Raw genomic sequence first — 21,108 nt, 5'->3', positions numbered from 1 at the left:
GGATTGAATGCGTATGTTTTTGTTGTTGTTGTTTTTTTACAATGCATGTCTGGACAGGTGTGTCATCTTTAGTAGATGTCTCCATGAAATGAAGAGATCAAAAAGCCCTGCCTCATTTCCCCAAAATATTGCTATCTCCTCTTGCAAAACACCAACACACTGGTCACTGGACCATAAACTATTTACTTCCGTTCCGCATGCGTGTCACATTAGAAGTCACATTTGTTTTTGTAATGTGATTGAGTACATAAAAAGATTGAATTTAACCCCCCAAAAAAATCAGAATTGGGCATCACGCTCTGCAGTGTGAATATAGCCTAAGCTGTTGCTCTAAATTAAATAAATAAATAAATTGCTGAACATTTTAAGTTTGATAAAGAGCACTTCGATGTTCCAAAATGTTCAACTTGGAAACATTTTCTGTGGATTGATTAAACCAAAGTCAAAGTGTTTGAATTGTTTTCTGCCATGTGTGGAGAAAAACTGGCACAGCAGACCAACATCAAATGTCAAGCATGGTGGAGAGAGCACCATGGTACGGGCTACTTTACTCAAATTATTATTTTAAAGGTACATGGTTAGATCAATGGAAAACAAATGTTTGATGTTTCAGAGTGTTCCACTTGTCTGTAGATAAAACCTTCCTTGCCTGATACAAAACAGCACAATAGTTCAAACAACAGCTAGAATTTTAAGCAGCTGAGAATTCAAGCACTTTTCAAAACTTGCAAGGAACAAATGAATTCCAAGCACCATAAGACACCACAGGCTGTGCGATAAATACATCTTGGTCATGTAAATATCGACATGAGCTAAATGGGAAAGGAAAGGAAAGGAAAGGAGAAGCAAGTTCTCACTTGATCATCTCAAAGAGCTTGTGGTCAGACACTTTGATGTTCCTGGCCAGGTTCCAGGAGAGGTGGATCATGGGAACAATGGATTTGACACTCTGCAGTTTGTTCCACTCGTAGCGCTCTACTGCCAGCTTGTACTGATGGGCTGGCGAACATCAATAGATAAAACACCTCAGTTACTGCCTCAAAACAACAACATCATTGGGAATGAATGACTAGTCCTTTTGAGAGTGTTGTCATCACCTGTGAGGGGTCCAACATTCCACGCAATGTTGTTGCACCAGCCAATAGCTTGCACCCAGTGGATGGCGCCCATATTGAGCCACACCAGGTCCCCGGGGCGCTGGATGAAGCGGTACACAGGCACATTGGTCGCATACAGGTCTTCAAGGTTCGGCCACCAAGAGCCCATCAGGAAGTTGATGTTGTTCCTGTCATAGAATCCCCCAAAAGTCAGCATCAAAACATCAAGCATGCAGTAAATTAGCTTCTCACGCACTTTTCGCAGAAGCTGTTGATGACGCCCCAGTACGGTTCGGGCACAGCAAACCACTCGCAGTCACCAGGGCCGATGTTGATGTTCACCGAACAGAAGTTATTGTTCTCTTGGTGACCTAAAGAACCACACAAGCGCTTATTTTTAGCCAAGTGACCAAAAATGACAAGCCATGATCTATTCATGCTAGTCCCATGTTTACCTGGTGTCCTGGACCCGGGAACCTTCATGTAGAGCTGCACTGTGTTCATGCCCAGGATGGTGTGTCCCACGTGGCTGAGCAGGTTGCCGGCTGATACCACCCGGGCGAAAGCCGGCAGCTTGGTCAGCTCCTGGAGCTGCTGCTTCCACCTGTAAGTGAGAGGAACATTGTACAGAGCATGAGACAACTAGAAACACATGGCTAGAGACAACCACAATATATCCCACTGGACATCTTTGAGATCTTTGCAAACGTGGAAACACAAAAGAAAGAAAGCCCACTTGTTAATCTACTAATGTTGAAAAGAAGTCAACTGGAATTCTTTGTCAATGTTTTCATCGTGGATGATTCATCTATTTGACAAAATAGTAGCTGTTAAAGCTAATTTTGGTTTATTCAATACCTGGCATAATCTCACATTTGATAAAACAGAAGGTTGAATCATTTTTGTTCCAAATCTGAAGTACCGTTACATCCATCCATTTTCTGTAACACTTTTCCACATTTGGGTTATGAGCAAGCTGGAGTGTATCCCAGGTGATATTAGGCGAGAGGTGGGGCATTTCCTGGACTGGTCATCAGCCAATGGCAGGGAACATATAGACAAACAATCACTCACTAAGATTCACACCTTTGAACAACAAAGTCTTCAATAATGTATCGTAGTTACCGAGACGAACAATTTGAATATGATCCAAATAAAACTGTTACCTGTTCCTACATAAATGCAAAAAGAGAGTGTCTGTATTCCAATGAGATACAATAAATAAACATCTTAATTTCCTTGTTTTCATAGATGCAATGGTCCACTTACTTCTTTTCATCCGAGAGGTCTATGTTGGTGCCAAATTTGATGTGCTTGAATGGACATTTCCTCCGCCGACTAACACAAGAGCATCAGTGTTAGCAACAGGAAAGAGAAAATGGTTGATTCCATCAAGGCAGCCAAAGAAAAGTCACCTGTCAGACGAGGCTGCCTCTGCTTCTATCTCCTTCTTCTTCTCATTCTCCTCCTATTTCAGAAATCAATATCAACTCGAATGTACACTGCGTGGGCAAACGTATGTGTTTTAACACATGGCCATTCCATCTACAGGAAATGAAAAAAGAAGATAATTTGGACGTCCTCATCATTACTGACCCGTAGTGACTCCTGGAAGGATGAGGCCTGGTACTGGGCGTACTTGATGATCGTGGTGTGCGAGCGGCTGCTCTCACAGCGCCACATCTTGCGGCTGCCGCTGAGGTCCCAGTTCTCGTCAGTGGGCTGGGCCAGCTGGGTGCGAACTTCCACCAGATGGTCGGGATTTGCCTCCACCAGTGTCTTGGTAGAGAAAAGGCCCAAGTCTGCACAGAACAGGAAGAATATGGAAGCACGGTCAAGCATTGATGTCTGCATTTTTGGGGTTTTTAAACTCTCAGTTTGACATTTGACACTGCTTTTGTGCAATATCGCCATTATTTTTATTTATTTATTGTGTCATACATTGATTTGAACATATTACTTTACAAGCAGAAAGGGTCAGTCTTCCTGATTATAAAAAGTTGTGCACAACCTAGGTTGTACATCAAAAAAAAAGAAAAAAAAGGGCCCTTGGCCCCCAACAAAAAAGAAAAACAATGTTTCTTGCTTACGCAGAGGTGCCAGGTACCAACATATAGGAATTTGCTTCCATAGCAATTTATCTGAAATTTCATATTTTTAAAATTATGTCAGGAACATTACAGGACAGTGTCTGTAAATTGCAGTAACATTTGATGACTGCAGGTGGTACTGTTGCCAGACATGTCAAAAACAATCACAACAGCCATTTAAGAAATATCCACAGAGCCATGCTGCAGTGCACTGTACAGGAAAAAAATATGTGTGAAAAGAAAAAATTTAGAGGATTTATTAGGTGGTTTCTTACCCAGTTTGAGGGCTCCTGCCAGGCCCCTGATAACGGTCACAGGGTTGGCAGGGTTGGTGCAGAACTGATGGAGAGGAGGGTAGAAGGCGTCCCTCTTGTTTTCCAACTGTGCAAGAGAGGAAGCACAAGGATTAATCACCACTTAAGACCCCTTCCAGGGAGGCTAATGAGGAACCGTTTCACCAACATTACAGCACAATATCATGCACATATTTCTTTGTCAACGGTGACTTTGACTCACATAAATACTGGGCGTTGGCGGGTTGAGCTTGTCCTTTGGCAGGGGAGGTAGGGGTGTGCTTGGGGGTCGTGGCGGCGGGCACTTGTCCAAAATGATGCTGCTTGTCGACAGACCGTTCTTGCCCAGGTTTCTGAGGCGTGGGGAGTCAAGTGATTAGCTCAAAAACAAAGTTGGCATAAGTGAGCAACCAATAACAGCCCAAATGTAGGAGATACTACTTTGTCAGCTTGGAAAAGCATCAGGAATGCCACTTTGAAGAAGTAAGAGATAATATGTCAAATTTCTAATTCCTGATGTATTAATTATTCAAAAAATGAATAAACAGGGCCAGTACCGGTTCTGGTAGGGCCACCACAACAGGGCTCATGGTGGCCTGATAAAAGGCTAAATGTAGCACCGCCCTTCAAGACATGCCTCGGGGCAAATTTTGCTGTGCCAACGCGCGTTTCTGATTGGTGGGCTGGTTCACGCTGGTTGCTAGTTGGCTGCTGGCTTGATTTAAGGTACAGCGGCGGAAGGAGGGGAGAAGGCAGAAGAGAGTTGCAGCTGTATGTACTCTATTGTGGAGATGGAACAAGAAAATGAATAAAAAGAGAAACTAAAACGGCAAATTGCAGTGTGACCTCCTGTCTCCTGTACTTCATTTCGTTTAACGCGTTTAGACCCTACCTTTTTGGCGACATGCAGCCGCCGGGCGCTATCCAGAGACGATTTGAACACCGGCCGAGACCGAGCAGGAACAGATAGCAAAATAATGCCGGTATTTGCATTGTACAAAACAACATTGGTTTGGTTAAAGAACTCTGGAAAATGGCATCAGCTAAGAGACATGCTTACGAGGCACAATTTAAACTGCAAGCTATCAGTTACGTGGTTGTACATGGGAATAGCGCAGTCGCGAGATAATTCCACATCAATGAATCCATGGTTCGGAAGGGGAAAAAAGCAAGAAACGAAGTTGGGGCTTGCCATTATTCCGGGAGGATTAACGAAGGAACTCCTAATGGTCATTGAAACTGGGCTTTGAAATTAAAGTTGCGAGACGCATGGGCGCGATCAATGAGAGAATGGTGAACGCACTCCACAAAAACAAACTCGGAGGCAGTGCCGGCTGGACAAGGTACACCACGGTATGTGAATGGGTTGTGGACGTCTGGGTTGAAGTGTCTGATGTTTTTCATTGTTTTGCTTTCTCCTCTATAAAGTAAGCATTATTCATTTCGGCCAGAATTATCCCATAATATTTTCTCTTTAACCAGCACTTTGTGCACTTTATGCTCGCAGTTTGTGCTTTGTGATTGTTTATTCACGTCCGATCCGTCCCAATCCAGTTATTTTCACTTATAATCCGATATGACATTTTATATTAAAATAATAATACAAATAAAATAAGGCTAAGTGCAAAAAAATATGGAATCACTGAATAATGTTACAACATTTTTACTCAGAAAATTCACTAGAATGCACGATATGAAGTGCAAAATGGCACAGATTTTTTCCTCAACGGAGTCCACCCACCCAAGTAGATTTCAAATCTGTGGGAAACACTGGAGCTTTATGAGAGAGAAAGTCATGATTGAGATTTACTTCATGACACAGGGGGGAACAAGCATGCCAAAATAAATAAATAGTGAATAAATTAAATCTGAACAGGATCTATTGAAATAAATATTAAAATGCATTACCACATACATTTATTCATTCATTTAATTGTGTAGTTATCTAATTTTGGCACCACAAGAAATGATGAGCAGAAATATGTTCTAAAATATTCAGAAGAGTAAGTTTAGTAGGGTGTTTTGTTTAAATGAGAGAATATGCTTTTTTTGTTTGCCTAAGTTATTGCCATTTCTGGTAGTTGTCTTTTAGATGGCCTGTAGAAGAAAGGCTAAATTTGAATCCGTTGAAGTCTTAACATGTAACGGATGGAGTGAGAAAAAAAGGAATGTCATACCTGCACGCCTTGAGCACCTCACTGGAGCTGGGATAGATGGAAACAGAAGACCAGGGAGCCAGGCCAGCAGGGGCCATGTGTCTGTGCAGTGTGCCTTCTGGAGTCTCCAATTTTCGCGGGCTGCGAGAGTCCTCCTTCCCATTCACTATGGGCCCCTGACTGTTGGTCTGGCTGTTAAGGCAGGAGAGGCTATTGGGGGAGTGCACAGCAGTAGTGGTGGTGGTGGACCTTGGCGAGGATGCCAAGAAGTGCTCCGAAGCAGCATTGGCAGCATCCGCGTGGACATTGTTGATTTTCTCTGAGAAAGGCCCTCCGTGGTTACTACAGTTGTTATTATCGTCATTCGTGGTGGTATTGGCTTTTCCCTTTAGCAAGGCTGAGAGTGGAGGATTGTCTATAGTGGGCGCACCGGGGGCTGGAGAGCCAGGTCTGTCCGTCACCCGCAGCTGGACATGATTAGTCGATGCCTGTGCGGGAGTGGCACTGGGACTTGGGGTCATCCCTGCAGCGGTGGCGGTGTCTGGACCTAATGGCAGAGTGGCAGCTGCTCCCGCGTTACCCCCGGAAGGCGCATTGTCTTTGGTGTGGAGCCCTGAGGTAGTGGTGGAGTGGGGAGGCGAGGACAAGTGGTTGGGGGTGGACCTGGGGGAGGTGGGGGATAAGGAGGAGGCAGAGGACGAGGCAGTGTAGGGCCCAGAAGAATGTCCCACCTGATTGAGAATAGCCAAGGAAGAGAATGAAGTCTGAGGGGAGGAAGAGGAGGAGGAAGAGAAAGGGGGTTCTCCATTGGGACCTGCCGAATGTGAACCTGGACCTTTGTGAAGCCCCTAGACAAAGAGGAAACACACTGAATCAATAGAAAAATTGAACAAATCTCTCTCTTGAGTTCTGAATATATGAATTAGCTTGGGCTATGACATTTGTGACCTTTATGAATTTATGAACATCCGCTGAGATTGTTTGAATTCAAATTGCCATTACACAGGACTTCGGCGCACCTCACATTAGATTAAATCAATGGATTACCTTCCTAGACTGGCAAGCTACACCCACTTTCTTGAACAAAAAAAAAAAAGTTGGTCTGGTCACTCGATCGTTGAAAGCGATTTCAGCCCAGGCCAAAACGAATCGTGAAATCAAATTTGCTTATTTGATGATGTATTCTTTGTGAGCAACAACACTCTTCAGTGCCGGAAGTCTATCATCAAACAAATCATCAACTTTTTAATCGCAACAACGACATGTCATTCACTACTTTGTCTCTTCGAGTAGCTGTTGAGATGTTGAATTTACTATGTATCCGCCCACCGCTACCGTTTACTCATGGACTTACTTTCATATGAAAATGATCCATTTCATATGTACTTCCGTGTGTTTACTACTTACGCTCATACGTCCTGCTTTTATGATGACGTCACGTCTGCTCTTCACTGATTGGATCTTTTCACTGTCTGTTTGGTAAGGTTTGCCCTGCCTCAGAAATGGCCAGACTCATCTGCTAGTTTCCAGACTATTACATGTGGGTTTTTTTGTTTGTTTTTTAAGTACATAATCCAAGAGAATGAGTTCTGGGACTCAGGGAAGAGTTAGCATTTCTAACATATATTGGAAACTAGCTTAGCTTTACACAGTCAAAGGAAGCGTAGTCAGAAGAAAAGAAAAGCTGAGGCGACCAAAACTGCAAAACTTTTCAAATCATCACAAAGCCCTGAAATGCATCAGGCTGATGGAGATGACACAGGTAAATTAGTCCAGAAAGCGAAAAGTCTGACTTTTCTGACAAGGGAAAGTACACTGAAACGTCACTTTGAACAGGGAGATCCAAGTCACAAGTCTGGAAACAAATTTAACCACTCAGTTGGGGTACAGTGGTGTGATCTTTGACTTGCTGCATGTGTTAAGTGCCCTCAGACAACCTTTTTCATGATTTGGTGCTATATAAATAAAATTGAATTGAGTACTGGTAGTATAACTTCTGCCGTAAAAGGGGCACAAAAAAGACAATGTTTGTTTACCTGAGTGCTAGCGTTGCTATGCGGACTCCTCCACGTCTCGTCTGGATGAGCGGGACTAGCGCTGCTGGTGCTGGGGTGACTGACGGCTGTGCAGTTGTGAGGTAGAGAGTTCTGCTGCGCGTAAGGCACGTTTCCGTTGCTTGTGCTGCCACTTCCCAACACCGCGGCGTGGTCCCCACCTGGGGACCTGGTGTCGAGTGGCCCAGATGATGGACTTGAGCATGCTCCGTTGGCCGTGGGCTGGACAACGCACTGCTGTCTGATGGCTGCGTGATTCAGGGGGGATGAACGGGTAAGGCCTTCACGGCAGTTGGGGGACTCCGCCTGAGGACCATTGGGAAGGCTGGGCTGCAGCTGGGCACCTGACATTGCCTGTTGTCTCGCCTGACAAGGCAAGATGGAAAAACTGAGGATTTCTGTATACTTAGTTTTTTAATATTACAAAAGTCAAAAAAATATGTGCCTGCTGCTGATGCTGCTGCATGAGTGAGAACTGGTTCTCCAGCTGATCCAGCATCTGCACCTGGAGGGGCTTGAGGATGGCTCTATTGGTCCGCAAGTGCTCCAGAAGCTGCAAAGGACACATTTTATATACCTTTTCACTTTGCGTTGAAATAAAAGGAGTTTATTATTTGTTGTAAACATGCAGTGTTCTTTGTCTGCCACTAGGGGGCCCTTTATCAACATGGTCAATAGATCAGGTGTCTTCAAGTAGAGATTTAAGGTCCAGGTCAAAAAAATGTCTTTGAGACAAACAACATGTATAACATGGATTAGGCTGGGCTATATGGGTAAAAGTTAATATCTTGATATTCATGCCGGATATCTTGATATAACGATATTAACGATGATAAACTAAGCTTTTGGCAAAATATCGAACCAAAAGGATTTGGGAAAGTGCTTTTATTATTTATTTATAACTTTATAGTTTTCCATTAACCTCGCATACATGTTTTTTGAATGAGGGAGAAAAACTGAGAAAATTCACACAAGCACAGGGTAGACCTGTGCCAAGAATCACATTTTCTTTCTCAATGCCTCAGACACCTACTGTGGCTGTAACTGTAACTACGGTTTTATGAGTCCCAGACAACTGTGACAGGACTAAGTGTCCTGTCACTCGGAATCCTTGTGTACACGTGTTTAAGATTTCGAAGGAAACAAACCTCTGGTGATACTGGAACTTATACCCTTCTAGGATCACCCAGTGACTATATTAGTATGCATAACTCAAACTGCGCATGTGCGAAGGGAACATTCAGTGCTTGAAGCACCGCCATGTGGCGGTCAGGAAGGAGGAAATAGAACTTCTTTGAAATTTATTGGTTCTCTAGAGGCGTATCATGAGCAAGGAGTGACAATGCCACAGGATTGGCTTGTCTTGTCACTGCTCACCTAACCTTACAATTTCTCTAATCACAAAAAATACATGCAGGGTGAATTAAGAGTGTTAATCAGAACAGACAGTCTACTGGGGGCCTGTGCAACTGAATGTACAATGAGTTAATAAAGATATTTCTAACCTGAAGCTTCTGCGGAGTAAGGTACCAGCTGTGGACTGGCTGTTGATTGCCACTGTTTGCACACGAGTCTGCAGCACTCTGCACATAACCAAAGGATTGGGGAAAGGCGGGAATCAGTATTTTCGCTCACATTGCAATGTGCGCGGAATGGCCGCTAATGTGCAGCTCTTGGCATTACTTTGGCTGGGCTGGCAGTGCGTTTCTTTTTGGCAGGACTGGCCTGTAGGTCGCTGTGATTGCTGGTGCTTTGGGTTCCATCCCCCTTACAAGCCTAAAAATCCAGCAGAGAAACAGCTTATGATCACGACCATCTGCGTTTTGGCAGAAGAAAAAACAAAAAAATAACAATACGACGCAAAAAAACCAATGAAGTCCTTTTTCAAAAGAGAAGGGGAGGGAAAATAGACATGGATCCTCTGCATACACACACTACATTTACATGCTTCCAAATAAAGAATGTATGACAACACTCTGATTAAAATACAGCTTGGTTTCCCACCTTAAAACTTAATCAGAACTATTGATTAAGGTCTTAATCAGAGTCATAATGGTGTGCTTGTGGAATAATGCAACAATATTATTGCATCAATATGCAAACATGCAGTTGGGTCTTGGCTGGGTTAAGTCAAATTATTTCAATTACATTTTGTTTTTTAAAGTTCTGTTTCCGAATGTGATGAGATTCCATGGGGAATATGTCTTGGATAGCAATTTTGATGCAAGATTCATACATCTTTACATGAAATGCAGTGTATGATGCTTGTCGCGCCCTGTCATCATTTTTGCACCTGACAAATCCTTTAAAAATCAACAGCTCACTGTCCCCCTCTGAATCAGCACCTCACTGCATCTTTAGGTCCTTATGTCCATATCAAGATGCAAATCAGACTATTAGAACTACTCATTTTGTTTCTGAGTGGCTGAGGTCTCTAGTAGGAGCTGGATCTCTCACCTGCTGTGCCTGTGCAGCGTTCAAGGCCCCCTGCCTGGACGTGAGCTCAGCAGGGATGGGCAGGCTCCACGCCTCCTCAATACTAGGGAGCATTTTACTCTTATTCTGCAGACTACCTGGCTGTAGGTTACACAATTGAGCCTAGGAGAAATTGTGTCAAGACACACGTTTCAGTGCGGAACCAACAAGGCAACACAAATTGGGGAGAACATATCACAAATGTGTTATGTAATGAAGACGTATGATCATTGCAAAAGCACAAAATTATGATAATTCATATCTCGCTCATCAGATATGAAAATGATTTCAACACACATTCACCAAATGACTCAACCACATCTAGCAGGGTGCGTACATCTTTTACTGAAGGAATACAGCCTACCTGCAGCAGCTTGATGCGTTGAGCGAGTGCAGCAGTGTTGACACAGGCCTTGCTGCGAGTGGCATTGACGTAGCACTTGATGGCATCATGCGGCTGTCCACAGCTCTCATAGAGCGTACCCAGGTCCATCCAGGCGGCAGCGTGGTTGTGGTCCAGTTGTACGGCGCAGATATAGGCCTGCAGTGCGTCCATAGGCTGGTTCTGCTGCTGGTAGAGCACCCTGAAGGCAAACATAAAAGGGTGGGTCCTCTTCTCATGTTTTTGAAAAAGCCAGAATAATGAATAGGGTAAAATTGTATCTCTTTTAACAACCCCCCCCCCCCCCCCTTGTTATAGTATCAAAACAGCGGCAGGATGAGACCTATGTGTAGGCCTATGATGACAATCTAATCATCTGAATGCGGGGATACCATGTCGCTGTGAAAAAGCACATCGTTGGGGAAATTCCCATCTTTGGTACAAAAGGGAAAGGTACATTTAACTTTCTGTCACAGCTCCTAAGCAACAATTCTGCATGACGGGCGGTATGCTATACATTGTTTCTTCTTCCTCACCCTATGGAGCACCAGGTGTCAGCGCTGGCCTCAGACTTGTCAATGGATTGACGATAAGAGATGAATGCATCCTGCACCTTGCCGATACTAGAGTAGCACCTGCAAGAGGAAATAGAGGAATATGAGTGACAATAATAGGTGAAAAAAATGAAAACTACAAACATTACAGATGCTCGTCAAAAAATGTAAATATCCTCGAAGATAAAAAGTAAAACTTTCATAGATTATAGATTCAGGGCCCACAATTTAAGTGTAGTATTTAAGTATTTGTTTATTTTTACATTATTTGTGCTCCCAGCTCATAAAACCCACAAAAACAGGATGTCAAAAAATTTGAATAATGTAAAGAAGTCACCATGCATACTTCCCGGTAATTTGCATGGAAAAAAAAAAAGATGGATGGTGCATTGTATTTTCAAAACGATATGTCATCGATCTTCACTAGTTGGTTGGGGATCTTTTTGCCTTAATCACTGCCTCGATGCGCAGTGGCATGTGATTAAGGCAAAAAGATCTTAATGCTTGCAGTCAGCGCTTTGTTTTTGGGTCTGGTGGCCCTCATTTTCCTCTTGATAGTACTGTATTGTAGCCATTGTTTTCCCTGTAATACAATACTATCAAAAGGAAAATGACGGCCACCAGACCCAAAAACAAAGAGCTGACAGCAAGCATCAAGAAAGCCTGGGTTTTCAGGACCCGCAAGCAATGCCACGGCGCATTGAAGAAGTGATTAAGGCAGTGCTTCTTAATCATTGGGCCGCGGCAAGCGCCATCTGGTGGGCCGCAAAGTAATTTCAGTTTTTTAACTCTGGGCCGCGTTTTTTTAAAACCGAATATTTCCTCCCCTCCCAAAGTAGAAAAAAAAAAATCTGTAATTTTGCCCAGTAGTATTGTGCTAAATTCATTCATAATCCTCTGTATTCTGTTTAGCCACGCTGCTGGGCACACTGAGTGCAACGGCTCCTTCGGGTTAGTGCACGCAATTGACGAGGCTGTTCCAAAAATAGAAACAGCGTCGCAAAACCTCCATTGAATGAGCTGCTCTTGACGCTCGCAAATATTTTGCATCTAATAACGGCAAAAATATGCAGGGAAGTAATGCAGCACGTCGGAATTTCACGTTTTCTTCTATTTTCGTTATGTGTTCAGCTCGACGTGATTACACAATTTGCTCCTCTTGCAAAAAGCATAGTGAACCGCACCAATGATTGATAATGTGAAAAACTCCCTCGAGTGAATCACAATTATCAATCTGGTTACACTGCCTCGTTTGTGTAACACGTTATTTACCAATGTGTATTTTTATGTACTTGGAATTGGCACATTTTTGTTTTGTAAATTATTGATTTTGGTTTTGTATTTTAGTTTTACATGCTGAAGTGTTTTTGTACTGCACATGTCATGAGCGCAACAAAAAGAGAGAGAGGTGTAGCTGAGTGAGCCTCGTTCCATAGTTCAATAAAGGGAGACAAGCTTGAATCCTGTCCTGCCGTGTCTGATTAATTTAACAGGGAAGGCACCAGAAAACATCAGAAACTTGAAACTATTTGTAAGTTAACCCGCCTTTTACCAAGCCTCCGGAACAACCTCTTAAGGGTTACATTTGTAAAAAAAAAAAAAACACACACACTAAATTAAGTTAAGAAGCTATTATTTTTTTGTCTCACCTGCCAAGAAAGTACCAGGACTGGCCAGAATTTGGGTCTGCTTCTAGAGACTTCTGCAGACACTGGATGGCATAGCTGTCCTTGGTGCCTTTATCCCCAAGCTGCTCCACCGTGTGATGCATCCAGCCTACAGGAGACAAAACAAAACACCTTAAAGCCTTTTTCTTTAAGAACACCGTTAGGGTTGAGCACCAACAGATTCCGAGCATGGTGGATCTGACTGCTATCAAAAAAGCAGTGTGTTCCTCACAGTGCTAAATCAAAGTAGCATTAACAAACAAGCCCCCCTTTCATGTATCACTACACTACAGGTACCAAAGTGCTCTTATTTCAAACCTCATAATTACTACTCTACACACCTGTAGCAAGCTCCACTGATCTCCATAACAACCCAAGCAGGCTAGACTGGTAATGTGTTTTACTACTGGGGGGTGGGTAGGCTGTTGTCTGTCTATGATGAGACTGGAAAAAGAACTTGGAATACTAAATATGGCCATCAGTATAAAATGCTAGATCCAGGCTTTAACTGCTACATGAAGCTTGTTCAATTGCTATCATGTTCCTCATCATTTTCTGTGCGTACTCAGCTTTAATGCTGTCAAGTTACACTCATTCTGCCATGAAGGAAAATAAAAATATAAAAATAAAACAAAAAAACATCAGGAAGCAGCCTTTCAAAATGGCTTGAGTAAAATATGCAGATTATTCTATTTTACACAGATTTGGTAAAAATAACTACATCACAGACCAACAATTTATCTGCGCGAACCCAGCAAGAGAGCATAGCCATGCAATCTTCAAATGACAAGGCAAAACAGAATCAGATAATTAGAAAATATCAGCGCCATTGTCTGATGCGTCCCATAAAATACTTAAATTGCTTTCAACACAACAGGGCAGTAAGTGTGAGGGACACCAATCCCCAATTCCCCCCCCCCCCCCCCCCCCCGGCATTACAAGAATTTTCCTGCCTCTAGTTTCTGATTGGCCAGTTTGTCACGCTGTGAAATGATTTACACAGTTAAATATTTAATTTGATCTAAAAAAATAAATAAATAATGTGGCTAGCAAGAAATGATTTTTTTTTAAAAGGTCATTTTAATGATATTCAGTTTTAACATATATGGTAGCGTTTTTTATTCTATTTTTATTAATTAACACTGCAAGCTCTACAGTACATTTAAAAGGGTATTAATAACTTGATAGTCATGTTCAAAAATGTTTTTGTTTTGAACCAATACGCTTAACAATAATACATTTTCATAACAATTCTAAAGCGTAATGCAATTATGAAGTATTGGTACATGGCACCTGTGAGTACTAAAGTATTTGTACTCTGAAAAGTAAAAAAAAGAGCAAAAAAGAAAAGAAAAGCGGCCTTTGTGTTTATCTGCTTAAAAAAAAAATACAAACGTGTCGCTTCCTAAGTGCCATCCACATGCATGAAATACTGTAGTCACAAGGATCCAGTGACACTCACCAAGCTGTTGCAGTGTGGTCGCCTTCACCTGAGCAGGAAGATTCTCCGTCTGCAAGAGGCTTTCATAAGCTTCTTTCGCTGCTCGGTACTTCTTCTGCAGGAGAACGGACAGAGACACAGATGTCGATCCAGTCAAGACAGGACAGTGTTTTATGACATGAGACGCACAGACAAAAGACCTCCTCACACTTGTAATGACCGTCTGGACAAATACAAACTTGGGAGGGGGAGGGTCTGAGCAAGAGTAAAGGCCAGACACAACTCGTCTGGACCATTAACGTGTGTGATTCTGTTAGGGGGGCACTACAACACCACTGCAGTTGTGTGTGCATGAAACGAGAGACACTGTTTATTTTGACTCTGTGACCTTACCAACCTGGCATCTGAAATAAACCAAAAATACTAAGCACAGATGAGATCACAGAAGGCATATGCTTATTGACTAAAGTAGGGTAAATACAAAGATGACCGGACTGATATTCAGCCCGATTTTACCGCCTCTAAAGTCAATAAAGGTCATCTTATCTGATGGTTTGAAAGCACAGGTGTCAAACTCGAGGCCGCATCCAGCCCACCATGTCGAAATACAGCTTTACCCCGTCCCCCTTTCTTCTTTTACAAATCAACTCAGACAAAAATCATTTTGTGTTGTGTAAACAATGAAGAACGTCCAAGTGATGGACTCCGATTATCACATTGTGTGCTGTTGGTGATATGAAAGAGCTCCGAATGCGAACGTTTAGTACAACATTAAGCAGAAGTAATTGGTTCCCGAAGCCCGCAATGACGTTTGGCTTTGCTTACGTAGCATTAGCAACAAGTGTGTAGCGTATGTTATTCTGTTGTCCCTAAGCGTCCTTTAAGCTCTTTACTGACACCTCTGTTTGAGTCAACTGTAAAACTAAACACGACAATAAGAATTACATCCACTGTATATTTAAATTAGAGCTGTCAAACGATTTAATTTTTTATTCAGATTAATCACATTTTAGAATTTTGATTAATCACGATTAATCGCTTAATTAAAAAAAAAAAAAGAGCCTTTTTTTTATCAAAAAAATGTCCCCACCAAATTTGAAAAGCACTGGTTATGTGTTCATTCATTCTTTTGACGTTTAATGTTATGAGGACGTCTTCAAAAAAATTTGATCCACTGCACACGCTCATCCTCCTCTTTTTCTAATCAGTTAATTATTTGCATAATCTAAAATGGAAAAAAATGCATCCCAATATTTTTACGTGAACAAATATTCTAAATGCGATACGCAAACATTTATTAAATGTTTTACTTTAATGCAAGTAATTATGTTTATTTCTCAAACACAACTTGTGCTACCTTAAATTTAGCAATCCGCTCTCACGCTAAAGGATAATCTATGGTGAAAATTAATAGTGCAATTAATCTGTGTTAATTTATGATTAATGGTGATAATTTTTTGTGATTAATTAATCAGTTAACGCTTTAACTTTGACAGCACTAATTTAAATATAAACCATGTTTCGTTTTTAAAAAGTCGCTAGCCTAGCGCCAATGCTAAAAGAGAAGGAAGGATCCCATTCAAATGCTAATGGGAGTTAGCATCCACTTTGGGAGTGTTTTTCCTTTAAATAACGCATATTCACATAAATGCTGCGGGAACACCTACCCACAGGTACAAATTAATTCCAATGTGTGAAAAACAAGTTATTTTAGCAGAATTCAATCATAACTTTCTTCTGTACTCACTTTAAGTGTGTCCACCATGGATGCACGGCACCACACATTTTATTATTGACACATAAATCTATACAATAACCTTGTATAATTGATAAGGTCAAACTATGGACTTGTCATTCAAAGTAGAGTAAATCTCAATTGCAAACGTTTGTGCGTAAGTGATACCCATTGAAAAGGAATGGGGGGGAATAATTTTATGCATTATATCCTGTATTTTTTTAAATAATCAACGGGTTAGTCAGTAATTTGTATTTTTTTCTGCCCAAAATCAGTATCAGCATAGGTCTAAAAAAAAGAAAGAAAAAAAAAAGAATATCGGTCGGGCCCTACTAATAATGTTTGTCTTAATTCCAAATGCAACTTTCTGAATCAGAGTACAACATCCACGAACGCAAAAGCTGCAAATAAGAAAACAGCAAACTCGAGGAGCACTGAGAAATGTTTTTGTATATATACACAATATATAATATTTTTCGTGTTTGTATATGTTATTTATATGTGGGGATAGTTTGAGTAATTGTATAACCCTAACCCTTCTATTTAACGTGACCACAAATCCCCCCCGCTAATTGGTGACACAGGAAAGCCCTAATTAGAGAATGTAGGACTATTTAAAAACATTTAAGACATCAAATATGCTCAATTAAAACACCATATCATTCAGAGATCAGGAAAAAAGAAAGAAAAAAAGAGGGTGTGTCGCTTACCTGGCTTTCATACAAATGAGCAATGTGGAACTGAACTGTGGGAGGAAGACACAGAAGCAGACAATCAAATTAGTATTTTCTTGTACAAAATCAATATTACATGTTCACCCCATAGACCTCGCAGTGGGTACAAATTGCACCCAGGATGTAAGACAGATGGGAGGAGGGGAGCGGGACAGTAGGGTGTATGTATGTGATGTGAAAAGGCAGTCAGCATGTGCAGTGCAGTGTGCATTTGAGATCTTGCAGTTCTCTTCTGCTCGTCGTCTCCTAGGCAACCTCATTTTTAGGGAGGGAACGGCAGCAGAGAAGGGAATAATCTCCTTACTTCCTCACATTTTTGACATGTCATTTAGGTAGGAGACGCATTGATTTTTCATAGCAAATTTGCAATAAAAAGAAGTGAGTGGTCAGCAACTTACTTTCAGCCTTGGACAAAGTGCAGAGGTTTGAGTCGATCAAAGCCAGCTGAAAATGCTACAGAAAGGGGGAGGGGGATAAGAACATTTCAATTTCTTTCAATCTCTTGTTAGGGTACCAAGTTACAACTGCAGTTTTACAATACCTAGAAGGGTGGAATTATACTGTAGTCTGCACCCTTTTACGTTTTCATGTTAAAACATTTAAAGAGCATCAAAGTAGTGAATTTGAAATTAATCATAGCACTTTTTGGCACCATGAAGCTCGGGTAACCAGCAGTACAGTACTGTAAATTAACAGTGTGCGTGCGCGTGAGGCACTACAAACATTGGAATCCACTTACTGGTAAGTCAATCTATGTTAGTTTACATTTCCGTTTTCACCTTTCACCACCTTCCAACTAAGTCAAGCCCATTTTTTTCAATTTGTGTTATGTCCCCTCACTTGTCTAAACATGGCATTCTGATTAATATTGCGTAGAAAATAAGTTGAGCAGCAAAATCCACCCGTTTTTTATTTATTTATTTTTTTAGGAGGTGGCCATTTTGGCACTAGCTGTCGACTGAAAATGACAGTTGCTCAGGGCTCAGATAACGACGAATCACGGCTGAGATTTAGAAAATTGGTGAGCCATGATTGGTTTACCTGTGCCCTGAGCAACTATGATGCAATACTGAAATACAGCTTGAAACACACACTTGAATCTATGGATTGCTTGTTTTGAATCTTTTATTTGGGTTTTTCTTAACCCAGATAGTTGGGGCACCAACCACAATGGTGCAGAACCTATGTCACTCTAGTTGAATGCATCAAAAGTGCCACAAACACCATCCAACATTTTGTAGAAGGTTTTCCCAGATTGTTTCTTCGGGGTAATTTCAGAATAAAAGACTACTTAATAAAGTCATCAATGACCATCTACACTATTATTATGAAGCTTTTATTTTTAAGTTGCCATCACGGTGCGAATGAAAAAACGGCCAGCTTGACTGTCTCTGCTCTCGTGAAAACGGCTGCTTGCTTGACTCAACAGCTGAGCCGATGAATGTGGGGACGATACTGACGGGACGGTCATCTACAAACCCAATTTCCCAAAAATTGGGAAACTATACAAATTGTGAATAAAAACTGAATGCAATTATGTGGTGTGCCTAATTTTAATACTTTATTCAGAATAGAACATAGAGAACAGGTCAAAAGTTTAAACTGAGAAAATGTATCATTTTAAGGGAAAACTGTTGATTTTTAATTCCATGGTGTCAACAAATCTCAAAAAAGTTGGGACAAGGCCATTTTCACCACTGTGAGGAATCCCCTCTTCTTCTTACAACAGTCTGCAAACATCTGGGGAGCGAGGAGACAAGTTTCTCAAGTATATAAATAGGAATGCTGTCCCATTCTTGTTTAACACGCGTCTCTCTAACTGTTCAACTATCTTGGGCTTTCTTATAGTTGCACCTTCCCCTTTACGATGCGGCAAATGTGCTCTATAAGTGAAAGAAGTGGACTGCAAGCTGGCCATTTTCAATACCCGGACGGATCCTTTTCCTACGCAGCCATGATGTTGTAACTGGTCTGGCATTATCGTGTTGAGAAATGCAAGATCTTCTGTGAAAGTGATGATGCCTGGATGGGAGCATATGTTGTTCTCCAATCAGAATATACCTTTCTGCATTGACGATGCCTTTCCAGATGTGGAAGCTGCCCATGCCAAACGCACTCATGCAACCCTATACGATCACAGATGCAGGCTTATAAACTGAGTGCTGATAACAACTTGGGTTGTCCTTGTCCTGTTTAGTCAGTATGACATAGCTCCCCAGTTTTCCACAAAGAACTTTGAATCGTCTGACCACAAAACAGGTTTCCACTTTGCCACACCATTTCAGGCACCGGACTGCTGCTCAGAGAACTGTGCTAAAATAGCTGAAGCTGCCATGTGGGTAAGCTCAAACATTTGCCAAGGTCCATGCCAACATGCCAACTCAAATGCACCAAATATGAATGTAATGTCTTCTTTTTATAAAGAAGTATTAGTATTGTATTGTCACTTATGTGGCCCTGGTATAGTTTGTTTAAAGGTTTGAATTTAAAACTGGTGAAAAAAAGTGTGATCACTCACATCAAAATGACATCTCTAAATATAACATTCAGTCACCAATCTACACAAAAACAGTTTTTTCTAGTGTCCTTTTTTCTTCTATGTTTATAAAGTGTGCTAACATAAGGGGAAAAAAACACTTTTCTTAGGACTAATGAATCATTACCAGGGCAAATTCCGCTCTTCCCTCTGTTGTGCTGGAAATAAGAATGTTCCTAACATGAAGACTACAGTTGGCATTGGCGCTATTCATTAAAAAAAAAAAAAGTGCTAGAATGCTTTAAGTCACTGAATACAGAGCCAATATCTAAGTTGGCAGCACTGAAGCCAAGTTGCTGCTTGATCTTGTTCGCCTGCACTGCTTGACACATGCACATAAAAAAAAGCAGCACATACTTGATGTTTTAGTTTGAGTTCATAGAGGCTGCAGAGGCTATGGACAGGCCAGATGTGGCCCATGGGCCCTACTTTTCCCAGATGGGCTGTACGTCTTTACAATTCTCCGTGAGGTCGGTGGGAGAGAAAAAAAAGAGCACCAAACAACAAAAAATGAGCACCAAACAATTACCTCTGGTCCTTGTATGAGGACCACGCTATATTATTTGTGTGCACCCCTGATTATATTGTACACTTGCTAGTCCCTTTACAAGTGGATCTCGTCTTCATTGAGTATGTTTACATGCATGCATTAACCCTTTTAAAATCCGAATATTGGCAATATTCTGGATCTAAAAGGCCATTTGAATGCGCAAAAACCTCTTTCAGAATTCTTGTTCATACTGTATAAACATATTTGGAATACCTCAATTGAACGGGGCATTGGTGGCCTGGTGTGCATGCTCTATTCTTCTTCTCATTCACTTAGTTCTATTTGCAAGGAATCTTGGTTTTAGTAGTACAGGTCAGGAACAACATATGCTGCACCATCCTATGCGCTTAACGGGCCTCCCTTGAATACTGTACATTGATTGCGACATTTTAACGTTATTTTCTGTCTCTACGGCAAAAATGTCAGTGTTTATCTACACAAACGTATATACGCAGCCGTGGGTAATCCAAGTAGAGTAGGCAGCCATTTAAAGGGGAAGTCATGTAAAAAATGTTCTTTACGGTAATACATTGAGCAAAAATATAAATGAGACACTTTTGTTTTTGCTCTAATTTTAGTGAGCCGGACTCAAAGATGTAAAACTTTTTCTACATAAACAAAAGACCATTTCCTTCAAACATTGTTCGCAAAAATGTCTAAATCTCTGGTGATATCTTTGTCAAGATAATCCATTCCACCTCGCAGGTGTGGCATACCAAGATGCTGATTAGACAGCATGATTATTCCACAGGTGTTCTTTAGGATGGCCAAAATATCATTATGAGTAATATATTAAAGAAGTATCATTTGAAATTACACATGGGATTTATCCAATTTAGGATTATATTGGGGGGGGAAAGTTCTGAAAAAAAACCAATGTGAGTTGCAGGTATTGATCTGATTCTCCTGAAATTGTGGTACATCTTTAAAAAATATTTTTGAATGTATAGTAAATTATGTTTAATATATATTAATGTATTTATATATAATATTGTAAATTGCAGTTGTTAAAATAAGTTGTGTAAAAAAGGACTAGATTTAATAAAGTTGTACTTTACACGTTAAACAGTTCTTTTTTACGCTCATAAAAGGGGAGGAATACTTCCAAATGTGATGCTGGTGGGGGGCAGTAATGCACATGTCGTGCCTATTCTGCCGGAAGTGATGCTTCGCCGCTGCCATTCGTTCATTGAAGTACGAAATGTATCTTGGGATATTTTCCCAGCCAAGCCTTCACACCAAGCAACAACCGATGGATCCTTGGTTTAAGCTAGCAAAAAAGAATGACATTCGGGAAATCTGCGTGGTCTTGGCTTATGCATACTTCCGATTGGAACAGTACTT

General features: G+C 41.3%; 1 protein-coding gene across 3 annotated transcripts in view; it reads right to left on the bottom strand.

Moving 5' to 3' along the window:
- Positions 1–21,108, bottom strand: part of kdm6a (lysine (K)-specific demethylase 6A) — a 50,617-nt gene that overhangs the window by 6,846 nt on the left and 22,663 nt on the right. For 2 of the 3 annotated variants that reach the window (XM_077580536.1, XM_077580538.1), the window contains 21 exons: positions 17,077–17,131; positions 16,655–16,689; positions 14,231–14,324; positions 12,751–12,877; positions 11,084–11,182; positions 10,530–10,749; positions 10,148–10,288; positions 9,374–9,466; positions 9,196–9,273; positions 8,136–8,243; positions 7,673–8,056; positions 5,658–6,484; positions 3,704–3,833; positions 3,463–3,568; positions 2,694–2,899; positions 2,513–2,565; positions 2,367–2,435; positions 1,553–1,701; positions 1,354–1,468; positions 1,098–1,285; positions 858–999 (listed from right to left, as the gene is read on the bottom strand). In XM_077580536.1, coding sequence (XP_077436662.1) covers positions 858–999; positions 1,098–1,285; positions 1,354–1,468; positions 1,553–1,701; positions 2,367–2,435; positions 2,513–2,565; positions 2,694–2,899; positions 3,463–3,568; positions 3,704–3,833; positions 5,658–6,484; positions 7,673–8,056; positions 8,136–8,243; positions 9,196–9,273; positions 9,374–9,466; positions 10,148–10,288; positions 10,530–10,749; positions 11,084–11,182; positions 12,751–12,877; positions 14,231–14,324; positions 16,655–16,689; positions 17,077–17,131 — 3,419 coding nt within the window. The remainder of the gene's footprint in view (positions 1–857; positions 1,000–1,097; positions 1,286–1,353; positions 1,469–1,552; positions 1,702–2,366; positions 2,436–2,512; positions 2,566–2,693; positions 2,900–3,462; positions 3,569–3,703; positions 3,834–5,657; positions 6,485–7,672; positions 8,057–8,135; positions 8,244–9,195; positions 9,274–9,373; positions 9,467–10,147; positions 10,289–10,529; positions 10,750–11,083; positions 11,183–12,750; positions 12,878–14,230; positions 14,325–16,654; positions 16,690–17,076; positions 17,132–21,108) is intronic. The other variant, XM_077580537.1, reaches the window with a different exon arrangement.

This window comes from Vanacampus margaritifer, chromosome 11 (genome assembly GCF_051991255.1).
Source record: "Vanacampus margaritifer isolate UIUO_Vmar chromosome 11, RoL_Vmar_1.0, whole genome shotgun sequence".
In the NCBI taxonomy this organism is placed as follows: Eukaryota; Metazoa; Chordata; class Actinopteri; order Syngnathiformes; family Syngnathidae; genus Vanacampus; species Vanacampus margaritifer.
Note: the sequence above shows the minus strand (reverse complement) of the source record. Positions and strands in the feature narration are given on the sequence as shown.